At 41.6% G+C, this 19,397-nt stretch overlaps 1 protein-coding gene across 3 annotated transcripts in view; it reads left to right on the forward strand.

The window, feature by feature from the left end:
* Prim2 (DNA primase subunit 2) overlaps window positions 1-19,397 on the forward strand; it is a 233,317-nt gene that overhangs the window by 164,066 nt on the left and 49,854 nt on the right. For all 3 annotated transcript variants that reach the window (XM_059281728.1, XM_059281729.1, XM_059281730.1), the window contains one exon: window positions 2,027-2,212. In XM_059281728.1, coding sequence (XP_059137711.1) covers window positions 2,027-2,212 — 186 coding nt within the window. The remainder of the gene's footprint in view (window positions 1-2,026; window positions 2,213-19,397) is intronic.

The raw sequence follows: 19,397 nt of genomic DNA on the forward strand, positions 1-19,397 counted from the left end.
GTAACTAGATCGCATGGGAGCGGGAGGGCACATCAGACAGTGTCGGCAGAGTGGGACTGTGTAAGCAGGACTCAACGGTGGGAAGGAACTTCTTGTTGGCACAGTGACAAATCAGCTCCCAGTCCCTACTGGGCTTCTGTGGCATTTGACACGTGCCCCTGCTGCAGTCCTCATTGTTGAAGTCATTATACAGACTTGGTCCGTGTAATGGGGGTCATAGTTTCATACAGCCACCATTGACTGAGTGGACTGTGCTTCTGTTTCCTTGTTTTCTACAATCCTGGATAAAACCTGTTCTGTTACGTATTGAAAAGCTGACGGGCCTTAGGGGATGGTGTGGGTTTACACCAAGGACGTTGAACATTCACTAAGGTTTGTTTGTTTGTTTTTAATTAAGAAATAACCAAAGTAGTCATGTGAAAATGAACTGAAAGGCTTTCTATTCGTTACTCCCCCGGAAGGTAGAGGTCTATGTGGGTTAGTTTTGAGGATAGAATTCAGTTGTTCTTTACAGACATTAGATGGTCACTAGAGGGAGCAGCAAAGTCAAACAAAGCAAGTCTGGGCCCTCCTGACAGGGTGAACTGGCAAGTCTGCCCTGGTGAGAACTCACATTCTGGGAGGAAGGATGCACTCTGGGAAGTTAGAGGGAGCAAGGTTGAGGTTGTAAGTGAAAAAAATGAACTGAAAAACAATCAATGATACTTCATTTTTGATAGAGATTGTAAATCAAAAGAGTGAACTGAAAAACAATCAATGATACTTCATTTTTGATGTTAAAACAAAGAGCTGCATTTTTAAACTTGGTTAAACATGTGTGTTTGAATTTTCTCTTTAAAACTCTTTCTCTTACTTTTGTGTTCTACTTTATGTCTAATTTATGTTATGAATCAATTTGCTACTCTGCAATTATATTTTCAGACCTTTTTTCTTAGAAAAATGGAATATTACGTTCACATAAACCCTCTAAGAATATTCAGAGCAGTTTTGTGTGTAATAAAAAGGTTAAACTGCGGCACGTTCAAGCCGTAGACTGTGCCTGTTCATTGACTTTCCCTGAGTTGTCACAGGAGAACCTCGAACCAAGGATGAGGAACTAGCCAGTCCTCAGACATGGCACACTGTGTGATTTTGTTTAGTTGATTCTCTTGAAATGACAGTTACAGAAATGAACAGATTAGCTGTTTCCAAATGTTAGGAAAGAAGGAGGATGGGGTGGAGCAGGGTGCAGAAAGCAGAAAGCAGGCAGAAAGAAGAAGGGTGGTGAGATGGTCAGTGGCTAATATGCTTGCTGTGTGTGAGGACCTGCATTTGGATCCCTGGCATCCACAGAAAAGGCTGCATGTGGTGGTGTGGGCCTGCAGCCTCAGCACTGGGGAGGCCGAGTCGGAGAATCCTGGAGGCTTATGCTGGCCAGCCATCTAGCTGAAACAGTGAACTCCATGCTCAGTGAGAACAGCGGAGGAAGACACCCAGTGTTGTCCTCTGGCTTCCATACACAAATGGCGCTAAATAAATGCAAGCAGGAAATAGGGATCCTCATGGTGATGAAGTCATTCTGCATCTTGAGGTGGTGGAAGTATGAGCCTCCACGTGATGAAACATGCACACAGAAGTAGACGTATAACTGTGGGAATCTGAGGAAGCACAGTGCGATGTATCTGTGTTGTATTTGCCTGTCTTGCAAGATTTTATATGTGGTGGAAACTGGGGACATGCCACTTCTTTGTGTTATTTCTTGTAGCTAATATGTGCATTATTAGCCATCTAAAGGAAAATGTAAAAGAGAAACAGGGAAACTGACATTATTATTATTATATAATCTGGGATGTTCAGAGTGTTACCTGTTTGATTTTTAATCACTATAAAATAATAAGACAAGTCACATTTACAATCTATGTAATACAACAATGCTTTCTATGACTTATGTTGTTTATTCTGATTAAATCAAATTTGCAGTCACAGCAGCTATAATCGGGACCTAGTATATCTTCACTATTACCTAAACTTGCTTTTTTTCTTGTAGCTTTCTACCAAATCTTTCCCACCTTGCATGCGTCAGTTGCACAAGGCTTTGAGGGAAAACCACCATCTTCGTCATGGAGGCCGGATGCAGTATGGGCTGTTCCTGAAGGGCATTGGCCTGACTTTAGAACAGGCATTGCAGTTCTGGAAGCAAGAGTTTATTAGAGGGAAGATGGACCCAGACAAGGTAACGTTGAAAGGGCAGAGCAATAGCAAATGAAATTTTGTTAGCCTCAAGCTAGAAGATCTGTTGGTAAAACATGCACCAAAACACAGCTGAAAAGTATAAAAGATACATGTGTCTTAGTTTCTGTAAATAGAAATTTATATGTTAATCTAGCAAGTGCCAAGCAAAAGTTGGGAAAGGTGTCTTCTTAAGTAAGCATGTTGTCAGCAGACTGAACTTGCTTCCTGCGTTGTGTTTCTCTAAGGATGTATACGTGTACACACACACACACACAAACACACACACACACACACACACACACACACAACGCCATTTCGAATACATAAGGAGAAGGCAATGAAGATGCTTTCGTCCAGGCTGTGTGCAGTCCCGACAGCATCTCAGCAGCAGTCACTGTAAACCTCACAACCACTTTTTATCAGTCTATAGCATCATGTTCTTAGACCCATTCCTCAGTTCTTCTTTTCTACTAATATCAGGTGACGAGATTTTGTCTAGAAATGTGGGTTTTGTCCCTTTTATATCGTGTACTATGTAAGGGAAAAAAATTTATGTTGTATATTTCTTAGTTTGTTTCTTCTGGAAAAAAGGATAATAGGGAATGAAGAATGTTTATAGAAATAAATACCATGTGTTGTCGTATTAGCTTTCTAGGACTGCTGTAACAAAATTCCAAGTTTGCTGGTTTAAGCAACAGAAACTTAGTTTCTCATGGTTCTTGAGTCTGGAAATTCAAATCAGGGTGTTGGCAGATTTTTCCACTTCTGAGGCCTGGCCCCAGGACTTGAGGTTTGGCCTATTCATGTGGTCTCTTCTCTGTGTGAGTGCCATGCTGCTGCTGCTGCTCCTGCAAGGACTCCTGTTGTGTTGTGTTAACTACACCTGTGGCATCTTTCCACCTTGCTTCCCCCTCTTACAGACACTGTCTTGGAATACAGTCACATTTGGGACTAGAGCTTCAAAGTAGGAATTTTAGGATAACATGACTCAGTATATAACATGTCTCTCGTTGTATACTTTATTCCAACTGTGTGTGATTCTGTGCATATGTGTGTGTGTGGTGTATGCCATAGCACACATGTGGAAGTGAGAGAACAACTGGATCTGCCTGAGAGTGTGAAGCTTGTGGACCAATCACCTATCCCTGCTGAGGCATGCTGACCAAACTGCTTACTGAACAAGGGAAGGGCAAGTGTTTTATTGATTTGTTACAGTGGGTTAATCTGGTACTTTCCACTGGTCATGGACACAATTTCAGAAGGATTTTGCCGTCTTGTGAACCAGCATCCTGACTCTGAGGTTTTCATTCTCTTGGTGGTTGACATAACCCAGACATACCGAGGCTGCTGTTGGCACCATCCCCTTGCAAAAACATCCTCGCACTGTGGCTTGGCCTGACTCTATCACGGGGCTGAAGGGCTGTAATGCTTGAGCTGCGTTAAGAAGCACCGGGATAGAATAGAAGAAACAGTGTAAAGCTTTTAGAAGAACCAGGGACAGGGCTCCGAGCTAGCTTGCCTTTTGGTCCTCCCTGTCTCCTGTCTGAGAAGGCCCACGCAGCAGCAGCAATGTAAAGTTTGTGTAAAGTTATTTATTTTTTTTCTTATGAGATCCCCCCCCCCACAATTTAAAATTTAGTGTAAAAACAAATTAGTGGATAATTTTTAATTTTCTCTGTAAATAGACGAGAGTTTATATTTTTATTAGCTTAGCAAATATACTATTTTGACTAAGAGATTATGTTGCACTTAGGTTCTGTTGTTACACAGTCTGCACTTGTAAATAAATGGTCATGCTTTTCTCACTGTTCTCTTTTCTTACATATACAGAGTATAGTAAACTGAGGTATGTTAAATTGTGGTACCCTTTCAATCTAATGAGCTTTTTGTTAGTTGAAGAGGAGCAGAAAGTGTTGACTTACAGTACTACTTGCAGTATTTGGTTGGATAGATATGGAGAATGTTCTAACAGAAGCTTTTTTTATGGATGGTGTGCTGGCTAGTTTTATGTCAACTTGATACAAGCTAGAGTCATCTGAAGGGAGGGAAACTCAACTGAGAAAATGCCTCCATGAGAGGAACTCTAATCCAGAAAATGAACCAACCATTCCTCATCTCGGACACCCTATCCATTGCTCAAAACTGTGGGAAGCCAGCCCCCACCTTTTAAAGGGTTCCTATGAGGAGGAGAGAGGAATAAGAAATATTAGGTGGGATGATAGGCCTAGCAGAGAGGAAGAAAGACAGAAACACAGGATAGCTTCGGGAAGACCTGGGTCAATACCCAGTGGCCCAGAACTTTATTCAAAAGCTTTTTATAACAATGCCATGGGGCAAGGCAAAAGACCTCCCCCTTGTTAGATACAGCCAAGTGTAGACCCTTCCAATCACCTGGTACCCAGGCCCATGGTCCAGTCATCCTCTTATGCAGCCCTGCTGGTAAAGCAAGCTCAGATCTCACTAGGAAACCTCTGTGGGCTCCCCCACAAAACCAGGGCGATAATGTGTCTGGGCAGCAGGTTTGGGGGCTGAGCATGCACAAGCTGCAGGCTGCTGCACCCCACCCTGTTGGCCCTGCTCAGCAAGACATGTTCCCCTGTCCACTGTAGCCTTCTCTCACACCTGTCACCACCAGTGCACACTGCTGTGTCTCTCCATCTTTCCTGCCTCTCCATTGCATATTTGTCTGTCATATTGGCACTGCATACTGCAGTGTGTCACACACTATATTTTTTGCCCAAACAGCTTTACATGCAATATTGAGTCTTTGGTTTAGTTTCTGAAGCACCATAAGCATTGGATCATTGCCTAGGCTAGTCTCATATATTCTGCTATTGCCCAGAGTCAGGGTGATGTTGCAGGTAGGCAGGATGTTGGGGGCAGGTTCCATGCAAGTTCCAGACTGCTTTAGCTCCTGGCTCCCACACACCTCCCTACCCTTAATGTCAGCCACCCCAAGGCTTGTTGGGCTGGACCTTTGTGCTTGTAGCCTATGGGCAGCACCACTGCCTTGCACTTTCCCTCTCCCAGCAAGGCAGCAGGCAGAGAAGGCTGCAGCCACAGCAGCTCCAAGTTGGGGGCAGTGAGCCTAGGACAGTCCCTATTCAGTAATGAGCCTAGGACAGGCCCTATTCAGTAATGATGTGTTTCTGTAGGAGCTCCAGGCCACTGCACAACACCCTGTCCTTGGTGCCAGGCGCTGGGCACAACTGTTGTGCTTATAGGCTGTGGGCAGTGAGTGCTGCTGCACTGTGCTTGCTTTCTGAGCAGATGCCAGGCCTAGGGCTGGCTCTATTCAGTATTGACCTGTTTCTGTGGGAGCTCCAGGCAATCTCCCTGTTGTTGGTGCTGGCCACCCAAGGGGTCATGAGGCATGACCTTTGTGCTTGCAGCCTGTTGGCTGAGACACGGCAGTGAAAGGTATAGATTCATCATTCTCCCCCATGCATGACTCTGTTCCGCCATCTTTATTTCCAGTTTCATGAGTGTACTTTTTAAAAGCATCTTCCCATAAGACTTGCCCCTCTCCCCTTTTTAAGTTGTTCCAGAGCTGCTTCAGGCTCTGCAGATGCCTTTTCTGCCTCTGCATCACCCTTAGGAGCCTCCTTGGGTCTCTCAGACTCCTTGGAGCTCCGAGGTGGATGCCGGTGGCCACTGCCATCTTTGCGTTCCTCCCTCAGTCTCAAACTTTTTTATTAATGTGTGAAAAAAAAATCACTAAAATATTCACTTACTTGGAACATGGTTATTAAATCTTCCAGTCACTAGAATGAAATTAAACTGGATAATTATAAAGAATTCATGGCATAGTGTCCTCTCACCCAGATTGGTTGTGTTGGTGTTGGTGTTGGTGTCAATTGCCTTCTGGTTCAACTGGACTTTAAGCACAACATAGAGCAGATTGTAGAACATAGAGCAACATAATGGCTGCAGTTTCTGGTCCTTGCATGCCAAATGCAAGGTCAACTCCATTCTGTTGTAATTGAGTCAAGAAACATTTAGGACTATTTAAAAAGCTTATCTTTTGTCTCAAAAATTTTCAGGTGATGACATAGGGTGGACTTAAGTTGTTCAACTTATTACCAAAGAAGAAAATATTTTTGCTCATGAGGTGTGACTATACATATCAAGATCTGGGGACAGGGCCTGGTACTTTGTGTTTTCAGAACCTTCCACGTGAAGCTGATATTCACTAAAGATTTAGAAAAATTGTTTCATGAACGACCCTTAAAAAAAAATAAGTTCCTAACTGGCTTATCCAACAAATGGACGATGTAGGTCTTCAGCTCTTATTTGCTCTTCTGTCCGCCTCTGTGGGCAATTTAGGCATAATGATCTGTTCTTTGTCAATAATCCATACATATATTTAAAGGCCTACGACATGCCAGGGCCTAGTAAATGCTAAATGAATATGTACAGCAGAGTGTCTCAGCTAATGTACTGCTAATGAATCTCCAATATACTCCACTATTGATCCCATGAACCCTTGGGGAAGCTAGGCCAGACCTGGAGTACTCATAGCTCGTTACCTTCGATTGTAAGTAGTGCTTTCTTTTTCCTTTAGAATATTTTCTAAACATTGTTTTATATGTGCTAAGTGACATGAAAAGGATGGGGATGTACTGAGAGAGAGAGTGCAGACTTGAACTTGGGCATATTTTTTCTGCTGTATATAAGTTATATAACTATATTAGGGTTCTCTAGTGGAAAAGTACCAGTAGAATGAATATATATTAAAAGGAAATATGTTAGATTGAGTTATACAGTGCTATCTGGGTAGTCCAACAGTGGCGATCTCAGTCTGGAGAGGCCGAGAACCCAGGAGCTGTTCATTCCACAAGGCTTTATGCTTCAGAATTCCCAGTCTGGTGCTGAGGGCTGAGGGGATTCCCAGAGAATCTTGGGTTTTCAGTCCACATTGGAAGACTGAAAACTCAGGGTTCTTATACCAGCAAAAGGATATCACAGCAGTTGCAACGGCAGCAACAAGGTGGATGAACTTGCTAACCAGAGTAAAAGATTTTTTTTTCTAAGACCTCTTTTTATCTGTGTTGCCATCAAAAGATGCCACCCACATTTAGGTTGAATCTTCCAAATTAAAAATAAGATTAAAGTAAAACAAAAAAGCCATGACATGATATTATGAGACAAGGAGTCTCCAAAGATGCCATTGAGTTCACTTTCTGTTGGCCATCTGCTGATGGTCATGTAGCCTACCCTTAAGAGTAGTTTTTTTTTTTTTTTTTCCCCAGTGAAACTCCCTTGGAGAAAATTAAATTTTCATTTTCAAGTGGTTATCAATTAGAGATAGATTCTGGGTTAGGGATTGGGGGCATGTGTCCACTTCTCTATTTAGCTGTCGGACCCCATCTGGTGCAGACCCATGTAGGCCCTGTGCATGCTGCCCCGGTCTCTGTGAGCTCATATGTGCATTGATCCTGTTGATTTAGAGGACCCTGTGCCCTTGGTGTCCTCCGTCTTCTCTGGCTCTGATACTCTTTCTGTCTCCTCTGATCTCTGAGGGGAAGGGTTTGATGGAGACATCCCTTTTAGAATGTTCCAAGGTCTCTCACACTCTGCATATTGTCTGGCTGTGGGTCTGTATATTTATTTCCATCTGCTATAGGAGGAAACTTCTCTGATGATGACTGAACAAGGCATTGATCTATGAGTTTAGCAGAATGTCATTAGGCGTCATTTTATAGCAATGTTCCTTTAGTAAACAATAGTATTTGGTTTCACTTTAGGTCCCTGGACTATCTAGTCTCAGGCTCTTGGTCATCCAAGCAGTGTTAGATACAGGTTCCATCTGGTGGAGTGGGTCTTAAGTCAAATCAAACATTGATTAGTTAGTCCTATAAGGTTTGTGCCACCAATATACTAGCATATCTTGCAGGCAGAACACCATTGTAGATCAGAGGGTTTGTTTTGTGGCTGGCTTGGTGTTTACATTTCTCCTTTGGTAGCAGCAGAGCACCTTCCTGTTCCAAAGACAATAGTACATAGGGGTGAAGGCTCTAGGTAGGCATCAGTTTGACTTTTCCATTTTCAATGAGTTGTGTAGATGTTGTTTTCAGCAATGGGGCCTTGCCATCCATTGGTGGGGAGCAGCCTGTAGTCTTGGCAACAGGCTGGGTTGTTTGGGGTTTCCCATGGGACCCCTTTGGCCAACAACTTAATTAGATATAAACCATTCTTGAATACTGGAAGCTTCATTTGGTGACAAGAGATGTCCACTTAGGGCTCTGTCTTCCTCATTATTTGGTGATTTCATTTAGATCACCTTCATACACACACACACACACACACACACACACACACACACACACACACACACGTGCACACACACATTTATTGGCAACTTTTATTATATTAGGTTTCCATACTACTCCTCAAATAGCACTTAATTTTAGCCATGTCTCCCTGTATTTCCTCCCTCATCCCCCTCTTCCCTCCCTCTCTCACTTGATCCTCTCTATCCAACCCCCTTCCTCATCCATAACTATTCTATTTCCCCTACTTAGGGACTTATGGAAATCAAATGAAAAGTAGATATCTTTAACTTACTTATTTTATTTATACATTCTGGGGATTGAATTCATGTCTTTGTGCATGCTAGGCAAGCCCTTTACTACTGAGCTATGTCCTAACCCAAGATTTCAACTTCAGGTGTTTGTTCATGCCAGTGGTACCTTTGGATTAGACTGATGATGAAATGGAACTGGATCTAACCTATTAAGTGGAGAGTCAGTTTTGTTAATGTATCTGGTGCTCTTAGAGAAAGATGGTGGTTGAATATATAGCTTCTTAAGAAAAAAAAATCAGTTTGATTTCATAGAGTATCTTTATTACTTTTGTGTATTTATTAAAAATTGTCATTATATATGTGTGTGTATATATATATAAATATACACAGATATGTGTTACTGTTACATAAAGACATTTCAAACAAGTATTTACTGTAAGTTGAGCATATTCTCTTGGTAACCTTATCCTTCCCATTTTCACCCTCCTCCCTTCCATTAGTCCCCCATGTTTCCCTAGTTTTGTGTTCATATAATATATGCAAACAGAATTTATGTCTTTCTATAAAATCTAGGATTATCTCAATTTGCATCTGTTTTCCTGAAAATTATATAAATTCATTCATTAGTTGAAAACCAGGTAGACTGGGATACATAAGACAGGTGAGGAAGGGGGAGGATGGAGGAGGAGGGGATTGGGACAGGGAGAGAGTATGAATACGAATATGCGGAGGACATGGAATACCAAGTCTTTACTATTTTGTTATGACTCTTGAATTACCTTCCAGTTAATTATAAGCTCTCTGAGAGGCACAGACGTTTTGATTTTATAATCAAGTAACATTTATTGAGTCCTCAGACATGTTTTTCATAGTTTAACAAACACAAGTCTCTTGAGTAGGATAATTCAGCTTGATTTGGATGGCAGCATAGTGTAGTTGGGAGAATGTATACTTTGGAATCAAATCAGAGCTCAGACTCATCTGCTCATTATGATCTGTGTGACTTTGTATAAGTCTGTTTCTCATTCCTTGGGTAAGAATAATGGTGGAATTTATATGGTGATTGTATATGATACTATTCCTCCTATCCCCCTTATTAACTATGTCTGTTATTTAGCAGAGAATCTAAATTGCTTGTCCCGAAGTTCCCATTTAATGGGAAGTAGAATGTGGTACTAACAGCATGAGAGCAAGCTCAAGAATGAAATGTATGTTCACCCAGGGGACTCAGAGGGCTTCCTGGGGAAGTTAGTGTTTGAATTGAGTCCTGAATGATGGTAGTGTGTGAGCATATAGAACTGGGAGACAGTGTTTTCTGAACCATGGTATGTTTCTATTATAAAGACTGTTGGTAGTGTCACAAAGGATCTTTTAAATGGTATTTTGGTTAAAGATATAAAATCATTACTCAAGTGAATGATTCTTATGTTCAATCTTTGTAGAAGCTGGATGTTATTAAGTCTCATGAAAGCATTCCTGCTGGGTGCGGAGAAATTACATGTGGGCTTCATTGCTTTGCAGTCATCTGTAATGGGGGATGGAAGGTGATTCTTTGAGACACGGAGCTTCTTTTTACAGCAGCAAATGTCCAAAGAAGGTTGGTGTTTTCCTTGTTGCAGCGATTTCATAGTCTTGCCTTGGCTTTATGTCAGCGTTCCTGTAGTTTGTTTTTAATCTACAAGTTGTACCTTTCTCAAAAGTGTATCTAGAGATCTACTTAGCTTATGGTCCCTTCTGACGGGCTTTCCAGAAGTTGTCTTTTCTTTTGTAGAAAACATAGCTTTACAGAGGGATGAAAAACTGAAGAGCTGGGTGGGCCGAGTTCCTAGGACACTCGATGGGCAGATCCTAGATGACACAGATGCCACTGGTGCTCAGTGTCTGGACAGAGCAGAGTCCTTCTCAGATATTTGAGGTTTCTGGGGGCATGGCGCTCAGTATCTGGACAGAGCACTGTCCTTCTCAGATATTTGAGGTTTCTTGGGCGTGGCTTAGGTCTTGAGTTTTATGTCTAGACAGGGATCTCATTCATTTTACAAAATTAAGTACATATATAAGTTTATGATTCCTAATTGTATGTATTCAGCCTAGCATTTTCTCTGAGCCCTAGACCCTGCTATCTAAGAGTGTATTTTTTGTCTGTGTTCTGAATCATATAAATGCAGTTCACAGATCATCTCAGGTTTCTAAACCTGACCTCCTGGTCTGTGGTGCAAATCACCCCGTCCTTCCCGGCTCATCTCAGGAAATAGCAGCTACATTGTTTTGATGGGCTCCTACCCAAATCTTGATGTTTTCAGGCTGTTCTTTTCTTTTGTACCTGTGCAGTCAGAAGAGGGGTCTAACTTAACTTTACATGGGTACCATTGCTTTCTTTGGATATGGAGCATCCCCCATTTGCTATTGGAAGGCGGTGAAGACTTAGCACTTACTAGCAGGAGGTCTTCATGCCCTGGAAGAGGATCGTGGGAAGCTACCCTTTCCTCTTCTTGGTCAATTGTTTCCTAGTTGCCTTGAGGTAGCCTTGTTCTAGCACATGTTGCTTTCTATAATAGTGGCCTCACTGAAGCCCCAGAAGCATGGTGCCTTAGTAAGTGCATCACTGACTGGAACATTCAGGCTTTGAGCTGAAAGAAGCCTTTCTGTCAGCTGATAATCTCAGGTATTTGCTATAGTAATGGAAAGCTGACCAATGCAATTCCTGTCCCTTCAGTCCCTACAGCCACAGTGCTGTACACTGTCACCATCCTCTAGACCACTGTGAGAGCTTCAAAGTTGAATTCTGGCTTCTGTCTCAGAGGACTTCATCAGTTTCAATAGAAGCAGAGAAGTAGAAAGGCCACCACATGCTAGTCTTTTCCAATTCCTACAAGTCCTGGGACTGAACCTTTAATAACATTCTCTACAGCATCCTGCCCCAAATTTTGAGGGAGGTAATTATTTCACTGATGCATAGTCAATCAACTATACTATAAGAGCATTCCATTAGCGCAGCTGATTTGAGTATAGCTGTTTCTTGTTGGACAGTTGTCCCATATATCTTAGATATATTACTAATCTCAAGATAATGAGAAGATAATGAAGTGCACTCACTACCGAATGTAATTGATCATAATTCCATATTTTAATGATTTACAGTGTACTTCAGAATTGGGAAGTGCTTCAGGCTTATCACTAGGAACGTCAATTATCATTGCACAGTGAAGGAAATACTGGTTAGTAGAGATTTCAAGTTGAGTTAGTATCAGAAAAAGCAGCGTCTGTCTTCAAAACAGGAAAAAAAAAATAGTCTTACTTTTCCCTCAGAAATTTGTGGCAAAAATCTCACCCACTTCTCTTCAGATAATGAATTTGTTTTAGAGTAGTGGTGGTTGACAGATTGGCTGTATTTAGTGCCTTTTAAAAGTGAAGTTCAGCCATTGAGTTCTGCAAACATTTTATTTGACTTAACTTTTAAATTTTATGTTTATTTCCTGACCGTGTAGACATGAGACTCTGACTTAGTAACAAAGTAGAGTGTGCTAATGAGGATGTCTTGGGGACATAATTGTACAGATTTAAAGGAGTGACGACGTAGTTTTATGCCCTTCAGCTAGTGTGCTTGTGTGTTAAATTCACCTGTGTCTTTATGTTCTCTTCTGCACCTTTGTTTTTCTCAGGCCCTAACTTGCTAACGAGCTCAGAGGTATAACCCCAAGTTATGTATTGTAAGCCGAAGGCTGTCAAAGAGTCTTCAGATTACCAGCTCAAAACATACCGAAGTTTGGGGTTGGAAAAGAAAGTGCCTTCTGGGTCTACAGTGTTCTTTGCCAGGTTTCACAGGAAGGAAATTGCAGCCTGTGTGTGTGTGTGTGTGTGTGTGTGTGTGTGTGTGTGTGTGTGTGTGTGTTTACCTTGCTCCCAAATAAGAAGCATCCCTTGGTTGTAATGTGTTGAAGCCAGATGAGACATTCCTTCTCTCAGGTTATTTTATTAGAGTTGGGGAACTTGAAATAAAATAATGGTATTTCAGAATTGTAATTGCTTCTTTGTGTAGTTATTTTTAACTCTCTACTGTTTTGACTTTGTTTCCTTTCACACAGGCTCTCAGTTTGGCAAAGAACTACCTAGAAGCTATGAAACTATTTGTCCATGTTAGATGAAAATTATGAAACTACCCAGCTTTTCTTAATGAGGGTTTGTTTTTGCAAGAAACTAGATTAGCAAAAATCCTCAGTAAAGTTTAAAATGAAAAAAGACAAAAGAATAAAACTCTAAATAATTATTATCTTCCATTTGAGACAGGGTCTTACCTAGGACCTACTGGCCTTGAATTCACCTTTGTTGTCAAGAATGACCTTGAACTTGTGGTCCACAGGCTTCGGTTTCCTAGTGTCAGGCTACCATGAAAATACGGGATTTAAACTAGAGGCGGTGGGCTTTCTTTAGAGGCCAGATAGTCACTCTTGGCTTCTGTTTTGGCTGCTCTGCTGCTATGGCAGGAAGCCACCACAGGTGGGACCTGTGCGATTGGACATGACTTTGTTACCCATAAGCCAGGTGCCCAGCTGGATTTAGCTTATGTGCTGGGTGTAGTGTGCCAGCTCCTAATTTAGAGCATAGATTCCTAATTTTTTTTCTTTTTCAAACTGACATTCATCTTGTACATGTATGCTGTAGCTGCTTTTAATCAGTGGTCATTATAATAGTTTATGAAACAGGGTGATAACATTTCTTAATATTTTAACATGAAAAATTACAAACATATGTAAACACAAATCTCCACTTATCCATCATATGAAACAATTACCTATCCTTTTCTACATTGAATTTGTCCTTTATTTTGTTTTAGCTGATTTAAAACAAAACAAAACAAAACCCCAAAACCCAGACTTGTTCCAAACAATGGTTACGTGGTTCTGTGTACATCAGAATCCTCTAAAGAAACAGGGTCATACAAGTGCAGGGAGAATAGTGTGCAGAGAGAGGGAGTGATTGTGGGGAGTTGTGTCATGGGATTATGGAGACTGAAGAATACCAGATCCTGCTGTCTACAGCTGGAGACTCAGGAAAGCCAGTGGTGAAGTTTAGCCTTAGCCAGAGGCCCAAGAGTCAGGACAGCTAGAGACAGGAGCAGGACACTGTCCCCAGTCAGGTTGTGAGGGAGAAGGGAAGATTCTGGCTTTCTTTAACATCCTGCTTAGGCTCCAACACACAGGGTGCTGCCCGTTCACACCGGAGAGGGAAAGCCGCTTTGCCCAGCCTGTTAAAACACCCAGACATGTACAGAAATGTCAGGGACCCCATAATCCAGTTAAAACACACACAATTAGCCATCCTAAGTGTCTGTGCACTTCAGCAGGCTCTCCACACTGCCCCCCATTTGTATTTTTAATTTATTAACTTACAAATGAGCCAGTTTTATAAAATGTTTTGTCTGTCTTTGTTTACATCCTGCTTCATTTCTCACCCTTCTTATAGGTAGCCAGTTCTGCTAGGTTCAGCCGTTTCATCAAGAGTCCTTCCTAAGTGACTCACCCTTACATTTCACTTTCTGTCACCTGAGGGGGCGTTGGTGGCCATAGCCTTCACCATTGGCGTCTCATTTGATGGTTTGGCAATAGAATGGTCTTCTCAAAGCAATTATGCTAATGTTTTACTTCTAAATTTATCAGCCAGAATTCGTCTGTAAAGAATCTTCCCCAGGTCATCCTGAAGATTGATTTCCCCTGAGATATAATTCACAAGGAACAGAGTAGTTTTAAATCTCACTTTATAGATTGGGTTGGGATCTCAAAAAGTTAGGTTAATTGCCTAAAGTCACAGGCCTCCTGACGGGTCTCCCAGAATCAAGCCCAGGATTGACACACTAGTGCTTTTTTTTTTAGTGCTCAATAACAACTCATTCTTTGTTGCTCTGTAATCTCAGTGAGAATAGCATGGTTTTAATTGTTTCTCTTCCTCTATTTCTTTTTCTGAATAATTAAAAAGGGAGTAGATTTTTTTTTTTTTTTTGATAAACTAGAGATAATTTTTGAGAATATGTGAGTACTTGTGTTCAGACTCTGCTCTATCAGTCAGCAGCTGTGTGCTGACTCTGGGCAAATTGCTTAATCTTACCATAGTCCAGTTTCCTCATCTATGACATTAAGATCCTAATAGTACCTGTCCGAAAGGCTTCATGTAAGCATTAAGTGAAGTTAGCATAAGAAAACTGCTTAGATTTGTTCCTTACCCACAGTAGTTGCTCAATATCATTTTTGTTTTCTGTAGTCAGACTTGTCCCATCGTTTACCTTTAATTCTATCAGCCTTCAATCCAAGCATTAGCAATAGTGTGGTACTTGTTAGGAAACGCTGTGACGACACTGTTGACTGTTGCAGAGGGCGAAGGTCGGTCAGCCATGACTGACAAGGTGAAGACTGAAGAGGTGACACAGCCCTGCAGAGTGAGAGCAGCAGACGCTGCATTTCTCTAACTCATGATCACAGAGACAGGTGTCTGAAGGTTTCAGTTACACCTTAGGGTTATCTTGTAAACTTAGAGACTGTGCTTGAAAAGATGTATGGAAACTGAATGTTTTGCCCGTATAATTTTCTTGTGTTGGAGTCTTATCAAAGAGGGCTGTTGGTTCTGTTTTTGTTTTTTCATTTTTGAGTTTGAACACTTCCTACTCTGACAATAGGACAAGCTGTCAAGTGAACGTCTGTCTGTTCAGCTGGACATGAAATACTTCTCTCTACACTAGGTGGAAAAGCAAAATGCCTTTTGCCCTGTGCTGTTTCTCATTCCTTACTTGTTAGAGGTCCAGATGGCGGTACTCCATTGAAATTGTACTTCTAATCTTTATCTGTGAGGAAGTTTGGAATGTATTTAGCAGACGCTTGTGGTGAGGGTGATTTCCTTGGCCTTATGAAACAAAGGCACTGCTCTCCAGATGAGCTTCAGCGACAATGCTGCAGCTGCCACTCTGCTTACTGCTTCTGTCTGAAGCTAGGATGAAGTGTGTATGAACATTTGGTCTCATCCCTGGAGTTTCCTAGTTGCTCCTTTGCATCTCTTTTCTATTTTATTCTATTTTATCCATTCATTTTACATCCCTACCCACTTCCCCTCTGCCACCCTTCCCCCCTAACCCTTTCTGTTCAGAAAGGGGCAGACCTCCCCTGGGTATCAACAAAAGGTGGCATATCAAGTTGTGGCAAGACCAAGCACCTCCCCCGTAATAAGACTGGTCAAGGCAATCGAGTATGAGGAGTAGGCCAGCCAAAGCATTAGGGATAACCTCCGCTCCCATTGCCAGGAGTCTCATAAATAGACCAAGCTCCACAAATGTCACATATATGTAGAAGGCTTAGGTCGGTCCCATTCAGGCTCCCAGGTTGTTGGTTCAGATTCTTTGAGTTCCTATGAGCCAGTTAGTTGTTTCTGTGGTGTCCTTGACTCCTCTGGCTCCTCTAATCCTTTCTCCCTCTCTTCAGCAGGATTCCCGAGCTCAGCCTAATGTTTGGCTGTGGGTCTCTGCATCTGTTTCCAGCAGTTACTGGATGAAAGCTCTCTGATGACAATTGGGTTAATTGTCATCCTTTGCACTTCTTATCTTTTTCATTGTATTGTATTAGCAAAGCTCGTCACTGTATTTTTTCTTGAATTATCAAGTATGTTTTGAGCCTTGTTTGAAAGGGAACCTGTGTTATAAATGATTTGTACTGTTTATAACCTTTCTGAGAATTTGAAAGAACTTTGTATTTGGCCAGGAGACGTGGAACACTTGCATTTAACACAATATTCTAGGTGCATAAGTAGGCAGATAGGCAACAGTGATGCCATTTAGTGTGTCGTGGTCCACGTGGAGTGAGTAATGTGACTTTTTGTCATTGTAAAGATCAACATAGGTTGTTCTTTATTAGCGTTTCCACCTTATTATTTGTGTGAAATTAAACCGCCTACACCAAGGAAGGAAGAAGCATCATGTGCAGTAACTGCAGCTTTGTGCTGATGTTTTAGAGAAGATGATATTACTTATTTAAAACCACATTGCCAGTGTTATTTCCTTATTATAAGTCTTGGGGTTTCTGTATTTACAAATGAAATACTAATGTAGAATTAAAGATGGAATTGAATAAAACTGTTCTATTCCTACTTTTATATTTCAGTAGATTTCTTTTCATGCAGTAAAGGAAAGCATATGTAAGATTCTGTTTCATAGTTATTAAGGGGATAGTGAAAATGAAGAGCCTGGGATACAATGGAGTGGGCCGAGCTACAGTCTTTAGGTGTATATCTGTCCAGGTGCTTGGCAAAAACTGTGGTGAGCCACAAGAATATGTTATAAGGAGTTCAACTGTGTATTGAAGCTATACTTTGACCGGCCAAGGGTCTGTCAAAAGGCAAGCCGTTTATTATGAATATTTGGTGTTATCCAGCCTTTAATATTTCAGCTGTCTTCTGCTATGAAATTCTTGTGTGCCCAAATATTCCCAGACCATTTGGCAAACAGTTCAGCTCCTCAGACCTGCTGAATTTCTAGGTAACTAACTCCCCTGCTGAGCCTAGGAGACAAGCTGGGGGAAGACACATAGCTTTGTTTCTTGTGCTAAGGAAGCTCAGACCATCCCCTCCTCTTGAGGCCTAGTGCCTCCAGAGCCATTGACTGAGAACAAAAGAGATTTTTACATATCAAGGTGGAAAGTAGGGTGGAGCAACCTTCCTGAGGAGGCAGAGAACTGCCTGGCCAGAAGAAGAAGAGACAGGTGTTTTCTGTAGAGGTAGGCAGAACAGCATGACCAGGGAGAAGAGAAGAACACAGAGGTTTTGTAGATGGTAAGGCAGAACTCTTGTAGAGTTCATCAGAACCAGGAATAGAGAGCAAGTAGAGATGGAGGGCGAAGAAACAGGACGAGGATGAGGCTGGAAGCATAAGAGCCTAGTTGTTAGCAGGACTATGAGAGAGCAGTAAAACAAGACAAAGAGGAACTGAGAGTCAGGACGGAACTGAAGCTATGTAGACAGGATTTCATCCCAGAGAAATAAAGTAGACGAGCAAAGAGCTTGGTGTATCTAGATTTATTCATGCCCTGAATGCCTGACGGAGCTGTAGCTGTAAAGATAGAATTTTGTCTTAGAGGAATACACGCATAAGAGCATAGTGTATGTAGATTTTTTTTCCTTCAGATTTCCCACACTAGACATAGTGACTTCCCTGGACTCTGGGCTCCCTGGGTAATTCATAAAAGACACACATCCTTTCAACTCTGTCTTACCAGTGAAGCCTGAATGTTAGAAAGAACCCTGGGTCTAAAGCCACAGGACACAGCCAGGTCCTCACACCAACTCTGAAAAGCTGTGCACACCTTTCTTCCCATCAAATTGAAGAAATAGCATCTCGTGTGTGTATGCTGCTCCAGAGTTAAGTCAACTTTCTGGGAATGAAGTTCTTTCTACCCTGGCTGCTGTTTTGAACCTAGTTCAGAACAAGCCCTATCAGTTCCCGAGGGAGCGTAGAAAGAGTTGATTGTAGTTTGCTTCTGTTCGTTCACGGTCTTGGTCAGGTCAGCTTTGCCTCACTGGGGTTCGTTCTATGTTCTCATTCGGATATGGCAGCTGTCATCTCAGTTTTTGGTGGGTTCTTGTGAGGAGTAAGGATAACCTCTGCCAAGTATGGAACACTGTCAGGCATGTGGAGGAGCTTTGTGCATGGTAGCTTTGTCATAGCTTCAAAAGTTACTGATCTTTAGTGCGCATGTGCATATTAAGATGAGAGGAGGAGGAAGTAGCAATATTAGCAGGTAGTGCTTGTTGAGAACATTGGTTTTTTTATTTTCTTGTTTAAGTAATGGACTAATTAGAAATGAGTGATGCAAAAATATAGTATTAACTATTCTTAAAAACAAAATTTGGTGAGTAATGAAGTTTTCTAAGCCCCAAATTTATATGTGGGTTTTTCTTTTCCTTTGTGAATGCTTACTGTCTGTAACTCAGGCTTTTTTGAAAATATAACTTGAATATAAATTTGTAGGAGTAAAAGTAAATTGAATGAAAAAACTTACATTTTAACATTCATATTTAATGTGTAATTCCAAGGTGAATCCATCGGCCTTCAGCTCTCACTTCAGCTGTCTTTACTTTGGTTAACTCTCTTAGTTATTCTTGCCTATCCTCTTCATGAGGATGTAAAAGTGAGTTATGTATGCATGAGAAATCATCGTTTTAGTTCGTTAAGTCAGTCCAGCAGCTGCTGAGCCACAGTGACATATCTAAGTAAAGGTAATAGAGGCTTGTCTGGGAAAATGTTAGGAGTCAGAGCTAACTGGTGTGACAGAGCTGTGCTGGAAGCCTTGTGAGAGCTCTCTGGCTTTATACAGGTTGATAATGAAAGCCAAGTACCACTGTCTCAACTGTTTGGTTTGATGATTAGAGTAAATGTGGTTTTCACTGTTTTCTTTTGTGACCACCAGTTTGCTTTTAGAGTTGATGAACTCGATGACTTTTTCCCACTCACCATCATTAATCCAGGCCATCCCAGTGAGTTCTGTGTTTTGCTGGTTTTATAACACCTACAAGCGGTATTGCTGTTGATCACTTTGGTCATTTTTCTGTACAAACCTTACAAAACACTTGGGTGCTGAATGCTAAGAGATGGATTCTTAGGATTCTGGTGAAGGGTTGCTGGCTTTGCAGC

This window comes from Peromyscus eremicus, chromosome 16_21 (assembly GCF_949786415.1).
Source record: "Peromyscus eremicus chromosome 16_21, PerEre_H2_v1, whole genome shotgun sequence".
Classification (NCBI taxonomy): Eukaryota; Metazoa; Chordata; class Mammalia; order Rodentia; family Cricetidae; genus Peromyscus; species Peromyscus eremicus.